At 46.6% G+C, this 27,235-nt stretch overlaps 1 protein-coding gene across 1 annotated transcript in view; it reads right to left on the minus strand.

Annotated features, from left to right (window-relative positions):
* TRIM23 (tripartite motif containing 23) overlaps positions 1–27,235 on the minus strand; it is a 536,318-nt gene that overhangs the window by 404,952 nt on the left and 104,131 nt on the right. The window contains exon 3 of the mRNA XM_085631767.1: positions 5,032–5,153. Coding sequence (XP_085487893.1) covers positions 5,032–5,153 — 122 coding nt within the window. The remainder of the gene's footprint in view (positions 1–5,031; positions 5,154–27,235) is intronic.

A 27,235-nucleotide genomic window follows, 5' to 3' on the forward strand; every position in this document is an offset into this window, starting at 1 on the left:
GTGAATCAAATGCTACTTGTGGGCCTGCAGCACGGATTATGCCACCCATGTGAGTAGCCCTGAAAAAGTACCTCAGACCTGCCATTGCAGTGTCTGCACGCAGTTTGTAACTACCATGTCGACTTGGCCAGTGCACACACTTGCCAGTCCCCAACCTTCCCTTTTCTTACATGTCAGGCATCCCTAAGGTAGGTCCAAGGTACCCCTGTGGGCAGGGTGCAGTGTATTTGAAAGGTAGGACAAGCCCTGGTGTGTGTGTGGCATGTCCTAATAGTGAATTACAGCCAATTTCGTATTTTACTATTGCAAGGCTCCCAGTTCCCCACAGGACTGAATGGGAGGTTTGTTTATAACATCTTATAAACATAACTGACCCAGGGAATTCGGTAAGAAAATAAAATGTAGTATGCCTCAACTCAGAATCCAAAGATGCATCTTTTAGTGAAGATGCTTTTTACATTCTGCGTTTGAAAATACCACTTTTAGAAAGTGGGTATTTTCTTGCTCAGTCATCCTGTGTGCCTCTGCTGGAATGTGGATTGCCTGTCTGGGTTTTGGATGACAGATGGCTGGGGGGACGGAGGGGCTCCAGATAGTCTAGGTAGGTCAGGAAAGGGCTGAATAGACCTGGGCTACGATGGGGAAAGGGGGAGGAGATTTCCTTGCACCTCAAAGGGCCTGGTCTGCCTCTGACAAATGCCATCACCACCTCCTGCCAGGAATTCACACCAGAGAAGGCCCAACTGGTTCTGGCCGGGCACAGACACCGTCTGCCTGAAGGATCAAAGGATTTTTAGATACAAATACTGGGCCCCAGACCCCTGAACTTTAGAACTCATCTGGATCAAGAAGACTGACAAGAAGAGGAGCCGGAGAAGCTGTGAAAAGGAATGGGTGCTTTGCTGGGCTGACCTGCAGTGGCTGCTTCTGTCTTGGGTAGTGAAAGACCTGGACTGGACTTTCTGCAACCTAACTTGTGAGTCTCTCCAAGGGCTTGAGGTAGAGCTTGCTCCCTGTTCACGAAGTCTCAGGAACAGCAAAGACTTCAAGTTCTTCGACCCGCAGCACTGGGGACTGTGTGTTTTGTGCTACAACCCGAAGAACATCAACTCGACGACGTCTACGATATCACTGCCGACTCCGTGTCCTGAAGGCACCGCAGAGGGCACCGCTGCAACGCTGCACCTTAACCCTGGTCTCACCGACACCACCTGTTGACGCCGCCACCGAGCCGCTGCTTGCACCGTGACCTGTGGGCACTGCACTCTGCACCGCCTTGCTTCACGAGAGCACCTTGGCCTGCTTGACGCCGCCACTTCCCGCTGAAATCGACGCCACTGCTTGCACTGTGGTTCGGAAGCACCGCTCGTAAATCACACGACGCACAGCCCTCATTCCGCACCGCAGCCTTGGCCTGCCGGCGCCATCGACTCAAGTTCGTCAGCCGACGACAGCACTTTAGCAACGACGCCGCCGCTGCTTGTACCGTGACCTGCTAGCACCGTGGCTCGCACCGCCTTCATCTCGCACCGCAACCCTGGTCTCACAGACGACGCCATCTGATGCCACCACCGAGCCGCTGCGTGCACCGCGATCTGGGGGCACCGCACAGCGCTCCCGATTCCACCAGAGAGGAGCTCGATCTGCAACGAGAGTGACTTCAAGGGTCTCAGCGCCCTGCATTTCTCACAGGTACTGTTTGCAGGTCTTCCCGACACCGTAGCTGGCCCGCGACCAGCCAGAACTGTTAGATGTTGTTGTTCACAACGCCAGAGCTATCCACACAAGGAACACTTTTTAATCAGCGTATGTTTGGGAACTGTGAACTTTTAAGTATAGTATTGTGGATTTTTATCGTATTTGGTCTCGTCTCAAAGTATATAAAAATATTAGCTATTTTTCTAAACTGGTGTGGTGTCCTTTTGTAGTGCGTACACTGTATTACTGTTGGTTATGTGCAAATGCTTTACACACTGCCTCTAAGATAAGCCTGGCTGCTCATGCCAAGCTACCAAAGGGGTGAGCAGGGGTTATTTTAGAAGTGTAACTCCCTTATACTGACTAGAGTGGTTTTTGCCTGGGTTTGGCCCACACCCTAGCCTACTAAAAATCCAATTTCTAACAATTTACCAATCTTAATTTCAACTTTCAGGGAAATAATTACAGGCCCAGAAGGACAGTCATAACCTCTTGTAGAGCAAGGACTACTGAAGCTGGTGGCCTGGAGGATTTCAGGAGACCGTGGCAGATTTCAGGCCTTTCGGCACAAGCTTCCAGACTCATATCGGAGTCATGGGCACCTGGCACAAGGAAAGCATATAGACTGGCTTGGAAGAAATAGGGGTGTTGGTGTCTTCGAAGGAACTACAATCCCATTTCAACTGATTTAGTACATGTAGTTAATTACTTATCAGATTTATTTACATCAGGACTCTCTTATAGTACAGTAAATGTGTACAGATCGGCTTTTGCAGCAGACCACTGCCTTGTAGATGGAGTCTCTATGGGACAAAACTTACTGACTAAAAAATCATGTGAAGTATGCAGGTACTAAACCCACCTTCTGCAAAATACGCTGCATCATGGGAAACTAGAGATGTCCTACATGTCTTAATAAATTGGGGCAAAAATTCTGGGTTATCCCTAAAACGGATCTCTAATAAACTCACTGTCTTGCTATGCCTGGTATCTTTTAGACGGACCTCAGAAACCCTTAGACATCACCAGTAGGGCATAACAACATGAAGGTGTTTGCTTTTACTTAAAAGATGTACAAAGATCATGTAAACGTCTGCTTTCTTCCCCTTCTTTACACAGAATTAAAAACTTTGTGTGGTGAAATGCCTGATGGAATATAAGAGAAGGACTGTGAGTATGAGAGGAACTACAGAATAATTGCTAATATCCTATAGATCACCTCATAGAGCAGTGTCTTATCCCACCTTAGCATGAGGACCAAAAGATCATTCCTGGGCATGGCCCTTTTAGTTGCGAAACGTGATATCGCTACTCGATGGCTTCTCCCTCTCTGACTCTCACAAGATAAGAGACGAGGTGTGGATTGGTGTGCACAACAGGAGCGTGTGGTCTTTAAAGCCAGGATTTGTCCCTGGAAACATGGGCAGGTGTGGGGGAAATGGTTGGGTCAGACTGCTACTGACGTGTATTCCTGGTCACTGCTTTTGCTCTATGTGGTGTACTGCTTGAGGGTTACTGCCTTGTCTGGTCCTGATGCTTTATCCTATACAGTGCTGTATGTGTGCCTTAGGTTCTTTGCTGCCATTTTTAATGGCAACAATTCTACAATAACTGTTTATCAAAAAAATAAGGGGAATGTGATTTTTTTTTTTTACAGATGACCAATTCTAGTCAGAAATGTTAGCACATGACTGACTTCCTGAAATGTAAATTTAATTTAGAATTATATTATTATAAATTACAATATATATTAGAAGGCCTCTTTCAGACATACATTAATGTGTTTGGTTATATTCTAGACAAAAAGCTTCCTATTAACTGATGTGTGACATTTCTCAACAAAATTGTACTGAAGAAACTACACCTAGTTTGACATGTTTACATCTGCCTTACGTTCTACATGGACGGCAGACAAGCAAATATTTCACGCTTTTCGAAGGTTCCCAGCGTCATGCAAATTCATATTATATAGATCTAAATGTGATTATCGGGATAGAGGAAAGCTTAGATGGTATTGGAAGGCCATTGTTACCAATGTATTTCTGCCCATTACATAAGTGAATCTATGCATAGTGTACTAATATTTCTTCCCAATGTATCTAGCAAAATTTGCAGAGAGCGGCAGTGGCAACATATGGGAGCCTAAAATCAGACTCAAAGATGCAAGTGCATCCTAATTTTTGGCAAAGCCAATAGACCTCAACTTTATAAAACAAGTGCCAAGCTGTGGCCTTTGTCAATATTTGCTTGTAAAGTATTGTTTAAAAGAGTAAAAGAAAAAAACATTTCTAAATACTGGGGGAAAAGCAAAATATTTGTATGGTATTTTATAAATACAAATTAAATTCAGTGTTTTGAATCTTTATAAATGGCATAGTTTATTTTTCAAATACTTTTCACACAAGACACTCTGAACAGAATTTAAACAGAAAAGGATTGGTGTCATAATTTAAAGGAAAAGCTTGTCAAGGCCTACATTTACTTTCACAGGATTCAGCAAGCTGGTCCTGTGCAGGAGCCCAGGAAGCAGGTTCATGGGCCTCCTGGAGAACTGTCATGCCAAGTACACGCTCTGCCTCAGACACCCGCTTATTGAGTCCAGCTGATGGCCATCTTCCCGGATCCTTAAGGGCTTTGGAGCGCCAAAGCATGTGCTTTCATGCAATACGTGAAATGCAGGCAACAACAACCCTTGAAGTGTACCCTCCAACCATACACCAGGAAACAAATCCATATTGCTATGTTTTTCCAGACACAATGAAAGAGGTGGGAAGCACACTGCAGGGGGCAAGTAAGAGGGGGGTGGGCATATGAGGGAGAAAGCTTGAAAACTCTAACTGAATGGTGAACAAAAAAAAAAAAAAATTCCACACATGTGAACGGTGGAAGGATGCAAATCAGCCAGTGAAAGGGATCATAAAGAGGCTATGCTCCAGGCGCGGGACAAACACAAAAGAGGATGTCAAGCCGTTGAGAAGGAAGTAAGCAGATGAGAGTGACAATCAAGCCAGCCAATGGCAACTAATATGCAGGGTGCACTCAACTGTAAGCTCGCAATAGGTATTTTGCAACCAGGCATCTTGTGCTGTCTAGCAGGCAAGACTTAAACATGAGAAAAGGTCCATTTTGAGGGCTAAAAAACGTGAAAAATAATTTGCATCTATTAATGTTCAGCACCGTGGAAGTAACAAGAGCCATCACTGATCATTTGATACCATTAAAAATTCAGTAAATAGGCACTAAGGCACAAGTACCCTCTTGTCTGGAAATATAAAAACACCAACTACACATCCAAAGCTCAATAAACACATGTTACAAGAAAACATTAAATACCTCTCCAGATATTCCAATGGCTTCATCAGGTGCTCCGTATGGGCCAGATGCCCCATTCTGAAGCCGCTCCAGCAGTTCCAACAAAGCAAAGTTTTTCTTTAATCCCCAGACACCAGAATCACCTGTTGAGCAGGCAGAGCTTTGTTAACAACTGGTTTAGGGAGAGATACAGAGGTGTGGTGAAAATTGAATTTAGAACAAGTTTTAAAAAAATGCAAAACTATTATGAAAGATTTATTTACACTGGTCTAGATCTTCTATATTTATGTCTCTTTTTCAAATAAGTATTTGATGTCCCCTACATGCATACATTTACACTTTTTTTTTGTTTTTTTACTTTTTTTTTTTCACTGAAAAGCAAAATTTACAGATGGGAAAAGAAGTTGATAATGCAAGAAGCGTGACCAATAGCAAGCACACAAGTACATCAGTTGACAATAAGTAATGTTGCAGGCTTTCCAATAATAAACAGACTCACATCACCATTATCTACCTGTAAGTACATATGTCTAAACCCCCATAGTCCTGGGTCCGGATGGAAGGTAAGAAGGCAGTTATTAAGGGCCTGATCCTGACATCCCAGGAGACAGAGCGAGGGCTTCTCCTTCTACGGTTAGATCCAGCTTGTAATACTTCAGCCATGGGGACAAAATTCTCTAGAATTTATGTGGGCATCCCCTCGCTTTACAAGCCACTTTCTCCGCAGCCATGTAGAGATCCATATTGGACTTCCACGCCGTAAGTGTAGGAAGGTGTTGCGCCCCCCAGCACTTAGCTATGTCCCTTTTGGCCACCACTAACCCAAGATTGACAAGCAAGAGCCCGCAGTGCGGTAGGTCGATATCTGTGGGAATACCTAGGTGTAAGAATTTCACATCCAGCCCTAGGCTTGCCCCTAGTATTTTGTTCAGTTCACCCATGATCGTGTGCCAGTAAGTTTGAATGTGGCTGCATTCCCAGAGAGCATGAATGTATGTGGCGTGCTCCGCCCGGCATCTGAGACAGGCAGGGTCTCCCACCCTCTCCATCTTGTGTAGACATTCCCTATCAAAATAAACCCTCTGGAGGATCTTCTACTGTATAAGGCGCAACCTGAGTTGATCGCTACTTCACGCGGGTGCATGAGGGGCGCTTCCCAGTCTATATACTCAAGTGGCCCAGTGGTGAGTTCCCACTTCGCGCGAAGCGGACCAAGATTGTCAGGCATGTTATTGATTTGCGTTTTGTATGTCAGGGATATCGCTTGGGTCGGGATCTCTTTCTGCAGGAGCCTGCCTTCAAGGGGGGCATACTCAGGCAGCGTCACTCAGTCCAGCCCTTCCGCTTGCCAGGCATGTTTAGGTCTATGATATGCACAGGCTTGGGAACTATGAAGTTGGTATTTAGACTGAAGGACAGTGAAGAAGGCCAGAGAACCTCTCTCCAAGAGGTCTCCTATCTTAGAAATGCCGATAAGTTCCCATTTCCTGAAGCCCCTCAATTTCCTGATCTCAGTTAAACTAGCACCTTCCCATAGGGGGGTCTCCTGCGTAGGTTTCCCCTCCCACCTCATCAATTTTCCCGCACTCCTCCATGCCGCTATTACCCGTTGAGCAGCAGGGAGGAGTTGTGTGGTCCCGGCACCTCCGTATAAGAAGTGGAGCTGGGAGCGTTCCTGAAATTGAAGCCTTTCCAGCCTATATGTCCGGTGATCCCCAGGTGCGTGGTTCCATTCATTAATGATTATGAGGTGGGCCGCCCTATCGTAAGCTCTGATATTTGTCACGGCCAACCCTCCGTTGTAAGTGTTCCGTTGTAAGGTCTGCAGTGCTATCCGCGGGTGAGCTCCGTCCCATAGGAGGAGGCGCAATTCACTATTAATGGAAGTAAAAATGGCGTCCGGTATTTTGTGATATGTGTTCTGCAGAACGTAAAGAAGTTGGGGGAGTGTTACCATTTTATACATGGCTGCCCTTCCCATAATAGTCAAAGGAAGCTTCCTTCATCTCCTCACATCTGCCTGAAAGTTTAGCAACACCCGTCGTATGTTGCACTCCATTCGGGCCTCAGATTTGGTGGTGATATAGAGTTCCAAATAAAGAAACCCCTCTGTGGAGAGCCGCAGGCAACTGGGATAAGTGTATGACTCCGGGTCTCCACTCAACGGATAAAGGGAGGATTTAGTACAGTTAATCTTATATCCAGCGTAGCTGCCATATTCCTCAAAGATGTGCAGCAGTCGGGGGAGCGTTTCAGCAGGTTGCGTGACATAAAGCAGAAGATCATCCGCATATAATGATATGCGTTCTTCCTCTAGAGAACACGAATTGGCGAGGAAGCCACCTAGATCCGGTCGGGTGCGAACCATATAGGCCAGCGGCTCCAATATGAGGGCAAACAATAAAGGGGATAGGAGGCACCCCTGCCTAGTGCCTCTCTGCATCGGCCAGCTGGCGGAGAGAGTGCCATTGACCCGGACCCAGGCAAGTTGTATAACAATGCCAGCCAATCGAGAAAAACCGGGCCGAAGCCCATTTTTTCCAGAGTATGCCACATGAAGGGCCAGTGAATCGTGTCAAACGCTTTTTCCGCGTCGAGCGAAAGAAACAAGTGGGGACTGTCCCGACCTTTTACCGTGTCCATCCAGTTAGCTAAGCGGCGCAAATTAAAACGAGTCGCACGCTTAGGCATAAAGCCAGACTGATGTCTGTGTACCAGTGGAAGAATCACATTCAAAAGGCGCCTCGCAAGGATTGTGGCCAGGATCTTTGTTTCAAGATTAAGAAGGGCAATGGGGCGATAGGACCCACATTTCTCTGGGGGTTTCCCTTCTTTGTGGATAACTACTACCGTGGCTAGGCGAAGATCCTGTGGGAGATTCCCCTGCTCCTTTGATTCCAGAAACATCTTAAGGAGATGCGGCGCCAGCAGTGCACTATTCATTTTGAAGAATTCACCCGGTAGGCCATTAGGGCCCGGGGTCTTACCTGCCTTTTGTCAACCAATGGCCTTGGTCACCTCCGCCAGCGTCAGGTCTCCCTCTAGGCTATCTCTCTCAACGGGTGTAAGTGAGGGTAAGTCAACAGTTTGCAGGTATTGGCAAATCTGTTACCTGTGGGTCTCCCACCTGAGTGCGGGCGGTGTATAGGGTCGTGTAGTACCGCACAAAGGCTCCAGCAATAGCTTCTGGATTGGTGTGAGTAACCTCTTGTTCCCTGATAGACAGCACCCATCTCGACAATTTCCTTCCCACCCAACCACACCAACAACTTCCCTGCCCTGTCCCCAGTTTCGTAAAGCCTATGTTGAGTTGCCAATTGGTGCGTTCTCACCTCATTAGTCGCTAGTGCTAAATACTCTCGCCTGGTTATCTCAAGTCGATGTAAAGCGTGTTCAGTCAATGCGGCGGGGTCGGTCCCTTCGAATTCTAAGAGTGTATGTTCTAATTCCTCAAGCTCTTGAGTCTCACGTTTTTTTTTGTGAGACAGTACGTTCTGTGCTCTGTCACGTAGTACCGTTTAATAGGCCTCCCAAAAAGTGACTGCTGATGGGACAGAACCCTCATTTTCGGTGAAATACAGTTTGGAATCAATCCGCAGCTCTTCAGTGACAGTCTCATCCCGCAGTTCCCATGCATTTAACCTCCAATGTGATATGAGACGACCACCCCCACCGCCCAAGGGGAGAATGGTCCGATATGCCCCTAGCCAAATAATCTAGTGTTCACCCGCTGTACCTCTCCCACCGGGGCAAGAAGATAATCTAAGCGGGAAAACACCCTGTGGGCGCCTGAAAAATAAGAATACGTCCGCCGATGCAGAATTGAGACAGTCCCAATGAATCTAAAAAATGGGCCAAAGGTGTGATGTCGGGGGTGTCTTTTCGAGAGAGGGAGCGATCCATCAAGGGGCTCAAGACATCGTTGAAGTCTCCCCCCCAGTATATGTATGGCTGGTCCAGAGTGCAAAAGGAGCGAGGTCAAGTTATCGAGCGTGCGTTGCTGGAGCCGAGGGGGTGCATAAACACTGACTATGAGGAATGTCTTGCGTTTCCAAAACACCCCGGACTGCCACATATGTCCCTTCAGAATCCACCCATTTTTATGTGCCAGGAAAGGGAGGGGATTTCCTAGTACGGATCTCCACCCCCCGTGAGCCTTTGGCAAATCCCGCATGAGCTAGAGTGGTATAGCAAACCCGTCCCAGGAAGGAGCAGGTGGACCCCAGCAGGTGCGTATCCTGCAGGAATACTATGTCGGGTTTATGCCCCTTAAGGTAGCGGGTTACCAACCCCCTCTTCACTTTATTTCCTAAACCATTGACATTCCATGTCATTACTGCATATCCATCATCTGACATAGTAACTCAATCTTGGGATCTATCTCAGTGCTTGCTCTAGGCAGGAGTCCACCCCCCCCCCCCCCCACCCTCTCCATCTTTTGTAGCAGTGTGATCACGGCCTTGAATCAAACTAACTCCATTCCCATCAAACAACCTCAAGACATTACTCGAAACAAAACAACCACCCCCCTCCCCACGCTCTTCAGACATCCCCACCACCCCCCGCTCGTCAACATGACAACTGTGGAGCAGATAGTTCGCTAAGATGTCTGTTACCCCCCTTCCCCCACCCAATTACCTATACAATACTATAACAAAAACTGCACACAAAATGCTTTCCCGGCTTAGCTCTAAGTCAGTGGACATCAACTAGGCCTCAGGAAAGTCTTACTGTCCGGTTGTGGCCAGCGAGCCCCACTTCTTAGTCCTTCTCGCCTTCATCGGGCAGCTGCCGGGTCTGCGTATCGGGAGCTTGGAGGTTTTGATCCATCGCTTCTAATCGTAGGATACTGTTGAGTAACGGGTGATCACTAGGTATCTCGTCAGAGTCCTCCCATTCAGATATATTGGTTTGTCCAGTGTCTTCTGGTCTGATCATGGGATCTGCTGATCGCGAGCGAACCACATTGTCTCCAGATTCTGATAGGAGTGTGTCCGTACCTCTGGATCTCAGTGTTCTGCCCGCAGTATTTCCCGCTGAGTTCCTGGCCCGCAACCCTTGTCTCCGGCGTTTGTCGTTGGGTCTATCTTGAGATCGGCTCCCTCGTTTTAATGGAGAGTGGGTTGGATCTTTCAGTGTCGGCCGCCGTAGTTGCGATCCTTCCTCTACCCAGGCCCACGCCTCCTCAGGGGTTTGAAAGAACAACGTGGACTCTTGAAAAATAACTTTCAGCTTGGCCGGAAATAACATATATTGGATCTTCATAGCACGTAGTTTGATCTTGACTTGGTCAAAGGTCCGCCTCTGCTTTTGCACATCGCGGGAATAGTCAGGAAAGACCATCACTCTAGTATTTTAGTAGCAGATCTCCCCTTTCTTCCGGATTTGCCTCAGTATTAAGTCTCTATCGTGAAAGTTCAGGAAACGTGCTATTAGGGGTCGAGGGGGGGCCCCTGGTGGAGGAGCAAAGTTCGGCATCCTGTGCGCCCGTTCTATAACAAAACATGTCGAGAACGGCGCCTGTGGTAGTACATTCTTAGGAATGTCAGAAGAAACTGTCCCGGGTCAGCCCCCTCCACCTTTTCAGGAAAACAAACAAATCTGAGGTTGTTCCTCCTGCCCCTATTTTCGGCAGCATCCACTCTCCGGGCCACTTCCACTACTTTTGACAAGAGTCCTGCAACATCCTTGGGTGTCACTTGGGAGGTATCTTCCAGCTCCGAGATGCGGTGTTTCGGTCACCCGTTCTGAGACCTTACGGAGATCCTGGCGCAACAGTGTCATCTCAGAACGAACCTCCGCTATTCTCGCCTCCAAACTTTCCCTGGACTCGCGAATAGCTTGCAGGATGGTCGCCGTATCCGGACGTGGAACATGACCGCCTTCCGCACCCAGCGCAGCCGGTACCACCTTGGCGAAGCGGTCCAATTTACCCAGCCGAAACTGCTTGGGTTCCTGGTCTTTGTCTTTTGCCATCGTGAAAGGGTGCGGAGAAAGCGACAACCCGCCCAGCGTCAGTAGGGTCCCCTATTCCTACCTCTATTCAGTAGCGAAGCCAGCAGTCGAGTTCTAATTGGTTCAGTGGTGGCTAAGGCATTGGGCAAAGTCTGAGCAGGGTCCTGGGGCGGTGTGAGGCCTTGCAGACGTCCCCCCAGGCTCGGCGTCCCAGCGATGGATCTTCCCAAACACCGTTTTCCTCCGCACTACCGTCAGGATCACCCCAGACAGGAGAAATGTGAGTCATCAGCAGCCTGGGAGAATCAGCACCAGGAAGTAGCGGTCTTCAGAGGAACCGCATGGGGACAGGCGATCCAGAACCAGTACCATGAGGGGTGGGGAACAACATCTGGGTTCCTCGTATATCCGCCAGCTGGTAATAGGATCTTGTCACGCCAGCGCCACCAGCCGATGGCATCCCCCTCCAGTCACAGGTGCCACCAGAGCGCCTGGAATCCAAACCCCGCCTGCACTCAAAGAGGTGGGTGGGTCGGCCCGCAGGGAGAATGCGCGCCGGTCAGCGTGCCGCAATGGCTCTACAGCGTGGTGCAAAGGTTTCGGCTCAATGCTCAGGGAAGGGCAGTGGTGCGACAGAACCAGCCGACATCCAAGGCACTGTCTAACTGAGGTGAGTGGAGGGGTAGCAATCCCAGGGCAACAATCACGGTGCTTAGGGACCAAGCAGCTCCCAGGTCGTTGCCGCTCAGCTGGGCAAGTCGTTCCTGCTGAAGGAGGCAGCCACTGTGCCAGTCAGGGAAGAGGGGTCCCAGCCCAGAGCTGGTCGCACGGGTCGTGAATCAGGTGACCGGGGCCCTAGCCGTACCAGCGCGTTTCCACGTTATGCGGCCCTCCGTGCGGCCCTACAGGAACTAGAGCCCGGGAGATTGAAGCAGCATCACCGTCTTCTCGGGCCAGGCCGCCTCCGGGGAGCAGAGAAGTGGCAGAGCGTCGACTGCGCCTGTAGTTCTCGCAGCTCACATTTAAACATTTGTAATCCGCGGTTTAAGTGAGAATAATTTGCCCACAAAACATACAGACTCAGAATTGCTATTTACACTCTTGGGGGGAATATTTGCCTCCTACATAAGACTATTTTTTGTCCATTCCTCCCAAACGAACTCACTGAATTAAACTTCCCACTAACCCCTTTGACTAGTAGTAAGATTAAATAATTGTGTACAAAGATCAATCACTAACCTGGAACTGCAACTGCTCTGGAAAGTGTTAAGTAAAATTCACATCTTTCGACTACTGTATCCATGCTCTTCTCCATAACTTTAGCCAGTACATGTGCTATGCGGTTTGTGTTTTATTTATAAATACATCTCATAAACCATCATCATCTCTCCAAAGTATTTTCAAAATTTAAATGAGTGAGCTGACCAAAACAAAAAGGTTAGATACATTGTCCCTGTTCCAAATAAATTCACTAATTGCTAATTAATATTAGGTATGATACGCAAACATGTTTGCCTGTGTAAATTAAAATTATGCAAGAAAAATTGCACTAAAGGCTACGTCGGATTTTCCCCCATTGTAATATAGGTCGCAGGGTCGCAACATGGGGGTCCCAGATGAAGAGACGCCTTTGGGAATGGGAAGGTAGCTAAAACCCACAAAGTTGTTACTTGAGAGCAATTTACAAAAGCTCTGCTGCAACTATATTGTGAGCCCCAGGTAAAATACTTAACTTTTTTTGCCACTCTACTTCCCCAAGAAAAAAGATTATTCTTAAAGACATTTGTTGCATTATGGAGACACTTGTAGTGGCAATACAAGCGAGCTACTTTCACTGGCCGCATCATAGGGCCGGCCTTATTTAAACATAGTCACACTCATTTACAGACCCAATATACACACCTACACTTAATGCTTAAAATGCCATACTACATGTGTATATTAGGAGAGAAGGAAAAACAAAAAACATTATGCACCTTACATAGAATGGTAGCTGGGTTGCTATCAATTCCCAAGGTGACCCTGCTACGTTATGTAAAGCTCTAAAGGCCACCTCTGGTATTTTAGTCAGGTTCTGTTTGCTATCCATGACAAAGTTAGGTTCTGTAAGTCACCTCTGATTCTGCGGACCATCTATCTTCTCATACCCAGTTTTAAGGACCACCTGTAGTATACTGAATCATGTTTTGGAGATCACCTCTGGAATACTGCATCCAGCACCTCTGGAGTATCATGTCCAGTTCTGGAGAATGCAGGTGGATGCCTCAGCTATATTTATAAATGGATTTTTGTGAAGTACTGCACTACACAATACGACTTCCTCACAGCACTAATGGTGGGCTGAACTAAGGTCAACATAGATATTTGGAGGTACCTAGAACTTATCATGGAGATTGCATGACATTAGGCAATACCTTTGCCACATTAAGGTATTGATTGGCATATGGGATGGGTAAATAGGACAAAGCTGCACATCATGGCAAGTACACATGAGCAATTTACAGCAAAAGACTGATCTACTATGAGGTACCTCAGAATATGAGGTCTCTAGCATTACTTGGATAATAAAAGTGGCCAAATAACATTTGGGAAGCTATTTAAAAAAAAAAAAAAAAGTTCAACATTATCCTATCTTGAAAAAAATGACAAGCTGGTATTTGGGGAACAGATTAGCTAAATTATTACTAATGAAACATTATTGGGAACCAAAAATGTATATTCATAAAAAGATGACCTGAACACAAATAAGCATGGTTACAAATTATTACAGGGTGATCTGTGATTGTGAATTCAATCTGATTTTAGAATACGTATTGCTGAGGTTGTGCACCATGTTCTCATTTACTGAGGCAAGATGATAGATGATCAACTTATGGCCATCACGACCAGCACCCTTGCTTTTCTTGCAGAAAAGCTCACTACCTCAGATGGATCTCGACTCACCCGCAGCCAGGGCACCCAAAAAGAACAGTAAACAAGATAGCAGGCCTTTTCCATCTAACAATCCACAATCTGGAACATCCCATTATACAGCACACCTGCACCAACCCTGCTCCTATTTAGGAAATAGTTTAAGGCTCATCTCTTTAAAGAACACCACATCACAATGCATTAACTTTCCACAACCTGTCTTACTCTCCTCTTGTTCGTTGAATTTATGCCAGTCTTTGACCAGAGACAGCCCTCCTCTGCCTTTTGGCTAGGCTCGAACTAAAGAAGTACCACATACATACATGTCAAGTCACATGAATGCATTTCATGTTCTACATGAATGCACGTTTACTATCTGATTATCATTGTGTTCAACTTTTATCACTAAGCCTACAAGTGTACTGTAACCTAGCACTGCTGAAACGGTCATATTGCGAATAAAAAATAAAAAAAAGTTAATCTGACTGGAGGAATATTTCTGTTAATACCGGAGGCTTGAGTGTTTTGTTTCATTTTCGAATCCTTTTTGTTACATTTCATTATTAATTTAAGCTGCCACATCTACAATACAACATTGGTTAATGCATGCAGAGTAGATATCATCAGTGTCGACCACTTATAAAGTAATTTGATAGTTGCCACAACAGCACAATCCATGCTGTGTATATCATTTTCATTATATAGTTAAGTTTCCTAGGAGGGATTCAAAGTCATCCACATTATATACACAGTTCAATATCTGTATTATGTTTATCTTTTCACTAGTACCCATTTTGTCCATCTAAAGTATGCTAACATCAACCTAGATCCACCAGTTTAAATACCCACATCATGTACTTTGGTCATAATACTTTTTCATACCCCTAAGTGGCAAAAACCTGTGTGCCTTTCGAATCGTTATGTCAATCCTCCAGTTCATGGAGGTCAACTATCGAGAGACTCCATCACTTTAAGGATTATTATTATTATTACCATTCTTTCAGATACTCCCACTAGTTTTTCATTTGTTCTTGTGTTTTTCATAAGTATTTTCCTCTGCTATAGAGGTCCATTCTTTAAAGGTCTAATTTTTGGGGTTCAGCCAGTCCCAGCATTGATCCCCGCATTGCGAATTTCGCTTTCATCTTCCTTTTTTAGGTCTCGCCTGAGCCAGCACGCATGTGCTGCTCTGCGAGGCATTTAGTAAGGGCTTTTAAAGCCTGAACACACACTCGTGCGTGTTTTTTTTTTATCACCTGCAATTGGCCTTTGTGTGAGTCTCTAAGAAAGACAGCACACAATTGGTCCAAGGCAGGTGCATGCCCCTCCTTCTCTGTCCCCTGGCCTTGGCTGATCGGGAGCAAGCAGCAGCCCCATCTGTTTCCAATTATCTAATTGGAAACAGATGTCGGTCAGCGCTGGTCGCACTGGTTACCTTGTGTTTTTTGGGTTACGTGAAGGTATGGCAGGCATTCAACCTCTTCTCTGCGGTGCCGTCTGTTGCTGTGCACATTTTCTGCACAAATTGATTCATCACTTTCTTACTGCCAGAGCCTTTCTTCTTGGTATGTGGCAGGAGGCCCCCACACAATACCACTCAGTGCCACATAATTATATGCTACATAATTACACGGCACTCAATGCAACATACACTCCAAATAATACCACTCAGTGCCACATAATTACACGCCACATAATTACACTCTACTGAATACAACATAAACTCCAAATACCACTCAGTACCACATAATCACACATCACAATTACACTATTCAATGCAACATAAATACACTCCACAAAATACCACACAGTGGCACATAATTACACTCTACTGAATGCAACATACACTCCACATAATACCACACAGTGCCACATAATTATTTGCTACATAATTACACTGCACTCAATGCAACATACACTCCAAATAATACCACTCGGGGCCATATAATTACAGGCCACATACACTCTACTCAATGCAACATAAATATACTCCACATAATACCACTCAGTGCCACATAATTCTATGCTGCATAATTAGACTGCAGTCAATGCAACATACAATCCAAATACCAGTTAGTGCCACATAATTACACGCCACATATTTACACTCCATTTAATGCAACATAAATACACTCAAAATACCACTCAGTACCACATAATTACACTACATTCAATGCAACATAAATACAACCAACATAATACCACTCAGTGCCACATAATTACACTCTACTGAATGCAACATACACTCCACACAATACCACTCAGTGCCACATAATTCTATGCTACATAATTATACTGCACTCAATGCAACATACACTCCAAATACCACTCAGTGCCACATAATTACACGCCACATAATTACACTCTACTCAATGCAACATAAATGCACTCCACATAATACCACTAAGTATCACATAATCACACGTCACAATTACACTCTATTCAATGCAACATAAATACACTCCACATTTTTTTTAAAGAATTTTATTAATTTTTCTCCAACCCGTGTATCAGTATAATAATGTTGCAAACAATAGCCTCTTGCAAGAGACCCAGTCATCAGAAGACATATCAGGAAAAACCAATTCTTCTACATTTTTCTCCCTAACACCCCCACCCGCCCCCTCTCTACCCCCACCCCCCCTTGTCAGTGTGCCCGCATCGACCCCCCTCCTACTGAGGCATATAGTGCCCCGTGCATCGAGAAAACCTAACTCAAACAATGGGATGGGTCCTATCATTATTCACAAGATACAGATAGCTCAATGCTGCCACCCATGCGCACTCCATGCTCCCATCCTGACCACTCGTCACTTATCAATATATCGCGCAGATGCTGATTCCTCATTGAGAGTACTTAGGTGACCTCATCCTGGGCCGTCTCCCCAGCGGCCCCGGAGGGCCCCCCCGCAAACCCCACATTCTGGTCCATGCCTACAGGAGCCCGGCCCCCCTCATCCAGTTCCTCCGGACAACGAAGCCCCTCTACTAAAGCTCCCCACGCCCGGGCAGCGTCCAGCGCCTTGTCATTAGAGGCACGCCTGGCCAATTGTAAACGAAGCGTCCCTTCAGTCCCTGCCCAGGCCAAGAAACTCGCCTTCCACCTCCGAAAGCTCGGTCCAGCCCTTGCCTTCCAATGCATGGTGAGCTCCCTCTTCGCCATTATCAACCCCAAGTCATAAAATTTGCTCGTAATTTTGGTACTGGGGGTATGCGGAAACCAAAGCAAAAGGCAAGTTCCCATCTCCGCTTCCAGCTCGCGCTCAGTCACTTGATTCAAACACGTCACCACATCTACCCAATAAGAACCTAATCCCGGGCAGGACCAGAACATATGTCCGAAAGCAGACCCTTCCGCATTGCACCTAGGACACAGATTGGGATCACCCAAAATACCGCAGAATCTTTGCCGGCGTTAAGTAGGCTCTGTGGAGAGTGTAAAACTGGACCAACTGAAACCTAGCGTTGAGCGTGCCCTTCCAGGCTCGCCGCAACAACTGCGACCACGTCGTCTCTGGGATTAGCCTACCAAGATCCCCTTCCCATTTCCCCTGCAAGGCATCCAGGGGTGGAAGCCTCTCCGTGGACAGCTGCCTATAGAGACAGGTGATGGCCTTAAAGGTACCTGCCGCCATAGTGACGTATTGACACCCCAGAGACGTTGGGGGTTCCGACAGCCCCATCTTCCAATGTTTCTGAATCCCTGACACCAAGGCGGAGTGAAGAAGATAATTCCCCCGCGGCACATCAAAAGCCCCCTGCAACTCCTGGAATGGCAACAAAACACCTTCCCTGTATAAATCTCCGATCATGTGGACTCCGCACTCTTCCCAGCCCGCCAACGCTGACCAATCCCCGCCATGTGGGAGGGCCGTACACATGCCCAAAGGGATTTCCGGAGCATACAGGACCACGACGCCTGCCCGTTTCTGACTGCGAATCCAGCAAAGCCGAAGTGTGCGCTCCTCGAGGGTGAGCTGGTCTAACCTGAGTTTCTGCTGAAGCACGATGAATGACAACACGTGCCGAGGGATGACCCTACCCTGCGGACCCTCAGGGACTCTAAACTCACGCGCCACGGCCTGTGTAAGCCATTGCAGCTGTGCCGCCAAGTAATACCATTCAAAATCTGGGGCTGCCAGTCCCCCCTCCTCCCTTGGTCTCATCAGAGTGGCCAATGCCACCCGCCGTCTGCCAGATCCCCAAATGAACCCTGTCATCAATGCCCGAAGCGTCTTAAAAAAAGGAGACCGGGATCCATATCGGCAACGTACGGAAGTAGAGCAATCGAGGCAGCGCTACCATCTTCAGCAGCGCTACCCGCCCAGCCACCGACAGTGGGAAAGTGCGCCAGAACGCCATACTCCCCTTGAGCCCCCGCAGTGCGCCACCCGCATTTCCCTCAAAAAGATCGGTCGGATCATGAAATATACGGACGCCCACATATGGTAAAACAGGTAGGTTCCCAACGCAGTTCTTCAAGCGCCAGAGGCGCCTGAACTCCGGGTGACAGAGGAAACAGGCAGGTCTTAGCCCAATTCACCTGCAGCCCCGATAATCGACCAAACTCCCGGAGCAGGGACCTGGCGCCCCGTAAGGAATCCCGTGCATCAGCTAGATACAGCAGAAGATCATCCGCGTACAGAGATATGTGATGGAGCTCTCCACGCAGCTGAACACCCTCATAGAAACGCCACCCTCGTGCGTGTGCAGCAAGAGGTTCAATTGCCAGCGCAAATAAAAGTGGGGACAGAGAGCAACCCTGACGAGTGCCTCTCTCCACCCGGCAGGCCGCTGAGATAGTACGTCCCGTACGGACCCTAGCTGTTGCGGAGCTATATAACAATCTGGTCCAGCGCACAAAGTGATCACCCAGGCCAAACCCCTTCAGCACCCGGAACAAATACGGCCACTCCACACTGTCGAATGCCTTTTCGATGTCTACCGACAGTACCACGGCCTCCGACGTGCTTTCCCCTCTCTCCCCAGGATCCGCACTAGCCGTCGAATACACATCGCAGTATTCCTCTTGGGAATGAAACCCGATTGATCCGGGTGCACCAACGTGCTCATGTGGCCCATGAGTCGCGTGGCCAGGATCTTACTAAGGATCTTATAATCCACCGAGAGCATGGAAAGTGGCCGGTACGCCATCCTGGGGGTGGGGACCCCATCCTTCTTCAACAGCGGCACTATGATCGCTTCTCTCATAGTGCACGGTAGCCTACCTAGGTCCCACGCCTCCCTATACACTGCCTGCGAACGCGGAGGCAAAGTATCCAAATATGCTGCATAGAACTCTACCGGAAGGCCATCAGCCCCTGGAGTCTTTTTCCGAGCCATGTGTTTAATCGCTGCCCCGATTTCTCCTATAGAGATCTCCGCCCCCAATTCGGAACCCTGGTCCGGGTCCAAGCGTGGCAACCCTGCAGCTTCTAAGTAAGCGTCCAGATCGTCAGGCAGGTTCCTCATTCGACTCTGATACAGCAGTGTGTAATAATCCAGGAATTGGTCATTGACCTCCTTTTGCGAGTAGACCAGGCCCCCTGCCAGCGTTGATAGAGACGCTATTGGGGTTCCCCGGACAGCAGGATTAGCCAGCCAAGCCAGCAATGACCCTACTTATGCACGAACCATATATTCCTTATAGTCATAGCAGCGAAGCCGCTCCACCTGCGTGGCCACCCCCTCCTGCGCCGCCAACACCTCCTCCCGGGCGCCCCCATTCGTGTGGCAATCGAGTTCCACCTGGCAGAGCCGAGCCTCAGCTCGGTCAATATCCTGTAACAGTACTTTGCGCGTCCCGGCGACGACCGAGATGCAAATCCCCCTCACCACCGCTTTAAGCGCGTCCCATTCATGGGCTCTGCTCGTCGCCGTCCCTGAATTGCCTACAAAGTAGCGCTCTACGCCTTCCCCGAACTCCGCGTTAAACACGGGGTCTTCCAGCGTCAACGGATTCAGACGCCACGTTGGAATCACTTGCCGATGTTGTGACCAGAGTATCGTTATCAAACAGGGATTGTGGTCCGAGAGTGTCTTTGCCAGGTACTCGCTGTGACGCGTGAGTTCCAGGGCTCCCGGGGTACACAAAAAGTCATCAAGCCGAACATGTAGATCATGCGGCACAGAGTAGAATGAATAATCCCGATCAAACGGATGGTGCACCCGCCAGGCATCCACCAGGCCCCAAGCTTCCTGCCAGTCCCTTCGCACCTTAGCCACTCTACGCACCGCCGACTGAGCCAGTGGGGGGTGAGAATGATCCAGTTCCACATCCGTGACAGAATTAAAGTCCCCCCCAAGAAACACCGTACCAACCAAGAACGACGCCAACCTCCCAGAAAGCCGCGCAAAGAATGCTGTGTAATCGGAATTCGGGGCATAGACACTGCAAAACGTCACATCTCTGCCATCCAGCCTGCCGGACACCACCACAAACCTCCCCTCCAAATCCACCAGCGTAGTCATGGGCTGGAAAGGAATCCCGGACCGTATCCAAATTAAAGTCCCTCTAGCAAAGGCTGAAAAGGTAGTGTAAAATAACTGTCCTCTCCATCTCTTCTGCAGCGCCCGCCCCTCAGCCTGATCTACGTGGGTCTCCTGTAAAAAGGCTACCTGAATCCCTCTGCGGACCAAATATGCATGCACTTTATAACGTTTTCTCATGGAGTTCAGCCCTCGCACATTCCAAGTGACACATTTTAGTTCAAGTCATGTCGCCATAGGGAAGGATACAACAGAACACACTCCTGTACTTAAATACACTCCACATACCACTCAGTGCCACATAATCACACCACATAATTACACTCTACTCAATGCCACATAAATGCACTCCACATAATACCACTCAGTATCACATAATCACACGTCACAATTACACTCTATTCAATGCAACATAAATACACTCCACATAATATCACTCAGTGCCACATAATTACACACCACATAATTACACTACTCAATGCAACAAATACACCCCACATACCACTCAGTACCACAAAATTACACGTCACATAACTACAGTCTACTCAATGCAACATAAATACACTCCACATAAATGTACTCTATACCACATACCACCAAACAACATAAATGCATTCCACACCATAACACAATTTCACTAAACATAATTTCACTCAACACCACAGTTCCAGGCCGCAGAATCCAACTCCACACATTTCCAATACACACCACATAATTACACACCAAACAACATATTTCAACTATCCACAAGGTACCTCCAATCCATACCATATAGTATCCCAACCTGAGCACCAAACATCATTCACCACCACCATTTTGCATCAGCGCACCACCTAAGCATCACGTCAGTCTGCCTTTGGAATCTGGCATCTGTTGATTCTCCCCTAGTGTCCGTCTGCTGCTCGTGTTCTAATTAAATTACTGTTTTCCAACCTCCACTCCCCCGTTATTTATGTCCCGCTTCCCCATAACAAAAAAAAATATAACAAACAAGCATGAGAACAGGCAGGAAGAAGTTACCAGCAGGGCAAGTACAAAAAAAACTAGAAGACTTTTTTATGTTAAAATCTTTTTTTAATCAGGTTTTTCAGTTGTATATATTGTCGTCTTCGTTTGTATAAAGGTAACAAAAATGTTAAACACTTATTATAACTTTTCAACATAACGCTAAACACATAAGGTCCCAAAGGCGAGACCAATTGGCTATGCCAATGCTTGTTCTTCTTTGGGATTAACCGCCAGCAAGTACCGTTCACTGTTAGTGTTGGCACACAATCCAGTTATGGATCTCTTTAAAACCACAACTTCTGACCAGAAACTTTGTATGATCCCACAAAATACATGAGAGATTTGCTTTTGGACTTTCTCATCTTGGACAGTTAGCAGAATTGTCAGGGCATTCATATTTGAGAAACCTCGGTGTAAAATAGGTGCTATGTAAATATTTGAACTGGATTATTTTACCTCTAGTGTTGATACAATGTTCTTAACTAGTGCACATGCTCTATTCCATTCTTTATTTGTACAAGCTCTAAAATATGTTAGGCTCCTCCAACGCTAGCTATTGGAACATCAATCCCTTATCCTTTTTGAGACCCAAGATACAGATTGGCACTAAGATCAGTAAAATTGTCACGGGTCTGTGTAGGTCTGCGGCCTACATAGGAGGACGTTCGAAATACCTCTCTTGCAGTTAGTGTGTGCTATCCTTGCATTCTATAAAAACAGACCAGTCCCTAATCCAAAGCTCACTTGTACATAAGTGAAAGAAATGAATCTACTGTTCAGGTAAAGAGTTCAAATCATCTTACTCCATCTTGCTGTACACAGATTTTACACAGATTTACAAAACGGTGAAATACACCATAAAATTGCACTGACTCTCACACAATCTACTTGGCAGACAGGTGGCTGTTCATCACAATGGTAGTTCGCTAGAATATTTTCCTAGTTGTGGTGGTCATCTAGCCACTGTATTGCATGTTGTATCTGGATGGCTACATAATAAATCTCTACGGCAGTCTAAGTGTACGAAGCATACTCTTCACATGGTGGACCAAAAAGGAGGTACACTGTAAAGTGTCTAGGCAAACCCCAAAGGAATTACAGAGGCACAAATGACACCCCAAATGCTACGCCTGTGATATGGCGTCAGGTGTCCCATTCACTTCAATGGTGAACTATCTAGTCTGAAAGAGGCTGCTAGCTGGGACTGGTGGACCAGTCGTGGGGGAGCCTACAAGGGGGCTCGACCCTTGAGATCCCCGGGCATGTAGGGGTACCATTGGTCCACTTCTCCTTGGACTGTGGGGCTCGGGAGCAGTGGAGTCTTTTGGCGTCCGGTTCAGTGCTGGATTTACTTGCGGTTGAGGAGTCCTGCAGAATGAGGCTGCAGGCGGCTACTGGAAGTCCAGTCTGGGCAAATCCAAGGGTGGCCTTAGCTCCTGTGGGTGCAGGGACCCCATTGGCACCGTCACCTCCTTTGGACTTGGGATGTAAAGTGCGGGTGCATAGGTACTTTGACGCGTCGGGTGGCGACGGTCGAAGATTTACTTTTTGTCTTTAACTCCCTTTTGTAAGAACCAAACAGGACAGATAGGCCACTCTCATTGTCGGTCTCACTGTCCCTGAAGTCCCTCGACGTGCAGGTCTGTTTTCCTCAGCATTGGCATCCAGTCTGGACACAACAAGCCGTGGTTTATGCAAGGGGTCTAATGCCCAAGGTATTGGTGTTGTGCGGTTCCGGTTAGTCCGGATGTCCCCACACTTGGAGTGAGTACGGATCCGACCTGTAGGAGCAATGCTACCTCTTCCTGGGCGGCTGCTGTGTCGGTAGTCCTAGTGAGCGGCAGGTTGGTGAACTGGGGCTTGCTGCAGGGGAGTACCTCCTCTACTCCAAGGGAGTTTCTTTGGCAATTAGCAAAGCAATGGCAGCCCTCTGTGTCTGCACAGCGAGCAAAAGTTGGGTGCAGCAGGCAGGGTTGGCAGGGTTGGTGCCAAGTCAGTGGTGCTCCTAGGTTCTCAGGTCAGCAGTCTTCTTTGTCCACTCTTTTTGGGTCAGTCGAAATCTGAAGTCTTGGTATCCCCTAAATACTTAATTTAGGGACATTAAGGAAAGTGAGGAGTAATAGCCAATGGGCTACTTAACCCGGAGGTCACTACACCCCTTAGATGACCACTTTCTTTGGGGGAGTGGGCATCACTCTGTCCCAGAATTCCTAATTCCACCACACACAAGATGGTGGAATTTATAACTACCTGTTCACTTCCAGGTGTTACCCTAGAGGTGATGTTCAGCCTGGTAGTGCAACACGCCTCATTTGTCCTGGTGCCAGATAGGCCAAGGGCAGGGGCTGGCATTTTCCTTACCTAAGGAAGCTTGGGTCGCATATCAAAGGCGGTGTGCTCTTTGAAGCTCCCTGCCGTGACATGCTAGTTTATGAGCCCTTCTGTTTGGAGGAGGTGATAACACCTCATCCCAGAGCAGGCATTGTTCCTGACCTCCTGAGAGCATGGGCTCTCACCCAGAGGTCAGCAACTTGTCTGTGGTGGCAGGCTGGACAGGACCAGTCAGCCAGCACACTAGAGGACTTAAGAGTGTGAAGGAGGTACCTCTAAGGTACCCTCTGGGAGCACACATTAATAACTCCATCACTGGCATCCGTGTGGGTTTATTAAAATGAAGTGTTTGATACTAAACACCATAGGTTGCAGTGAAGCCATTATGTAGCTTGGTAACTCATTTTGACCTGTGCCCAGTATATACCTTAAGATGACTTCCCTGCTCACTTACAATACCTAATAAGGGAACTAGACATCACAGGAGTATATCTGCTCAGGTGGATATCTTCTTGTATAAAATAAAGTGCACCTGCCTTAGGGTTCAAAGGTCTAATGTAGGGGTGACCGACATATACTAGATGCAGAGACTTTGGCATGACACACCGGAGGTACCTGGGGTACCATTCACTAGAGACTTACAGGGGTGCTAATGTCCTTAGCCTATTGTAGAACAATTAGACTTCACCTTGTTTTAGGGAAGGAACATTTGCACTGAGGTCTAGTTAGCAGGCCTCAGTGCACTGTTAGTCTCGAAAATCAGCATCTAGTAGCTAAAAAGGAGAGCAAAAAGTGGGGGGACAACTGCAACGAAAGGACAGTTTCCTACACGAAGTGTACCCTTTTAACGTAGCAGCTTCAGTGTTGCAAGTTTAAGTTTACACGCCCATTCCAATGAGACAAGTAATTGATTGAGCTTGTTAAATAGGTGCTATGGCACAGGGAGCATTGAACCATATCTAGGCATCATGGTATCAGGACCATTTTATGTCATCTATACTCTGCCCATCACAGACGAAAAGAGGATAGTACAGAACTTCACAGATTTTTTTAGGCTTTCCAGCACTCTGCCCATGTTTAACATGTAGTGGGCATCAATGTGCTAGGTCCCCTGTATGCCCAAGTATCTAAAAGTTGTTCTATTCCATATCAGTATTGATGTACATGCAATTCCCCGGTATGTATCGCACCCAGAGGAAATAATTTAGACTCATCACAGTTAGAATAGAACCCCGATATCCTTCCACACTGTCAATTCCTTCAGGAGGATCATAACAGAAATTGTAGGTATGGACTGTGTGCACTGATACTATGTACATTGCTTAAGCAATTCTTATTTTGCTATCAAGTAAACACAACCTCAGTACACATCTGAATGGGCCTATCACTATCAGAAATAGCAGGGGGAGGAGGGTAAACCTGCCTCATATTCTGCTCAAGTGTCCAGCTGTTCAACATCACTCACCCAATGATAACTCTGGATGCTGTTCCAGTATGTAACAATAGGAGTCACTTATGAAAATTTGGCCCTATGCCTAATTATTCTGGCACATATATGTGAACGCTTTCTCAATATCAAGTCTTGCTAGTGCCCCTATCTGACTTTAGACGACACATCACGTTTAAGATGTCTCAGATGAAGAACAGTGTTCATGTGCGGCTTAGAGCCACACTGGCTGCTATGGATCTGCATTCCCACCACCCTTATCAGTCTCATTGCCAAGACTGTATTTCAAATATTGCGTCCGTATTAATCATTGATAAAAGATGGTATGATCTAACAACTGTTGGGTCCCTGTTAGACTGTGGGATAAGAGTGAGCAATGCCATCCTCATTGCTGAGAGTAAATGCAGCTTTCCCTTTCTTAGCAGACTCTCAGTTGTATTGGATATGGGGTAATCTACCGGAAATTGGGTTGTTTGGAAAAATGAAAGGAAGTAGAAGTAAAGAGAAAAATTCTGCTTTCTACAAATCTTCTAAAAATGTGGTTTTTCGTTGGATGAGTATACACCATTTGATTAAATTTTTTGTGCTTTTCCACCTGGGTTTTACCAGACAACTGTTTAATAGTTCAACTACTGCCAGAGTGGAACTTCTGTTCTAAGCACATCAGTGTGGACTGCATTTTTTCACCACAATGGGCTACTCTATGCACAATGTTAAAGGAAATGCCTATTAACATACACATATTTATAATCAACCCTCTCCCATTGGGAAATTCCATGGGCTTTGTTAATTAAATTAAGGTTATTTGCCCCTAGTAGAGATTTCAATTTGAAAAATGTCTGTAAGCTTGAAAACGGCGGTCTATAAGAGGTGGACAGTTCAAGTGTTGAGGAGTAACTTGCTGTAATAACACAAAAGAGTGACTGGTGCTTAGTTGTAAAATATATTTCCATCAACACTCAACTGAACACAAACAATACAAAAACATGGACTTTTGCAAAGGGAAAAGCTTGTACCAAGCATCATAAACACATACTACATGGTAGTACATGCTTCCCTCATACATTGTATGAGCGGGTACAGCATGAGCAGTAGCAGTGCAAGCCATAGATTTATATACCCACACACATAAGCAGCTGCAATACAAGATTCCTTCACATACCACCAGAGGGAGACACTTGGCAACATGTTTAGAGGTTATCAAAAATCTTTATTTCAATGGGTACAAACAAAATCTAGAAAATACTGAAATTTTAATCGGAGAACCAAACTTATGCTGTATTGCTCTCAAAACCCTCAACCAGCACTTTGTGATTCCTTAAAGCATCTACAGTTGTTTAACTGTGAGGAACTGGGATGGTTTCACAGGGAAGAACTACACATGTTTAACCCTCCAATAAAGGTTAATATGACATGGGCTGTAAAAAGAAAAAAAAACAAATCTTATGCAAGGGATCTGGAAATTTGGCAAAAAGTTCCAAATATCTGGCAGCCATTGTTTGATATTTCTAAATGAACCATACTCCCTGACCAAGAACCGCTTCCGTTTGTTTACGACACTAGGCAAAGATAGTTAAAGTAACAGCACACAATCAAAGAAGAACCACCAGGAGAATTAGAAGAAACAAACAATGGTGAGGCCTATTGGCGTCACCTTTGTGATCCATTGGCTTTGCCAAAGCTTTTTAACTGAGCTGTGCAGGATCGTTCCAAATAAAAAAAATTATACTGCAGTCATTTACAATATACACGCATACATGATAACATAAGTGTGTATGCATCATCAGGCCTACTGAACCACACAGGTGCAATTTATTTTTACTTCGAGATCCACGACGATGAACGGCACTTGAAGTGGTAAATAAAACAAAAAAACTCACTTGCACAAAATAGCTTTTTTTAATTTTAAAATAGGTGGGATCCATCAGGAAACGGCAGATGCCAGCCTCTCCAAAATAATTGTAATATTTTGTTATGGATGGCAACAGGTGGGGGGCAGGGAGTAACAAAGGAGCAGTGGGAGGAAGCAATGAAGAAGCGGGAGCAGGAAGCAACTAACCTTGAGGTTGCGGGGGGAAGAGTAAT

Source organism: Triturus cristatus, chromosome 2_1 (genome assembly GCF_964204655.1).
Source record: "Triturus cristatus chromosome 2_1, aTriCri1.1, whole genome shotgun sequence".
In the NCBI taxonomy this organism is placed as follows: domain Eukaryota; kingdom Metazoa; phylum Chordata; class Amphibia; order Caudata; family Salamandridae; genus Triturus; species Triturus cristatus.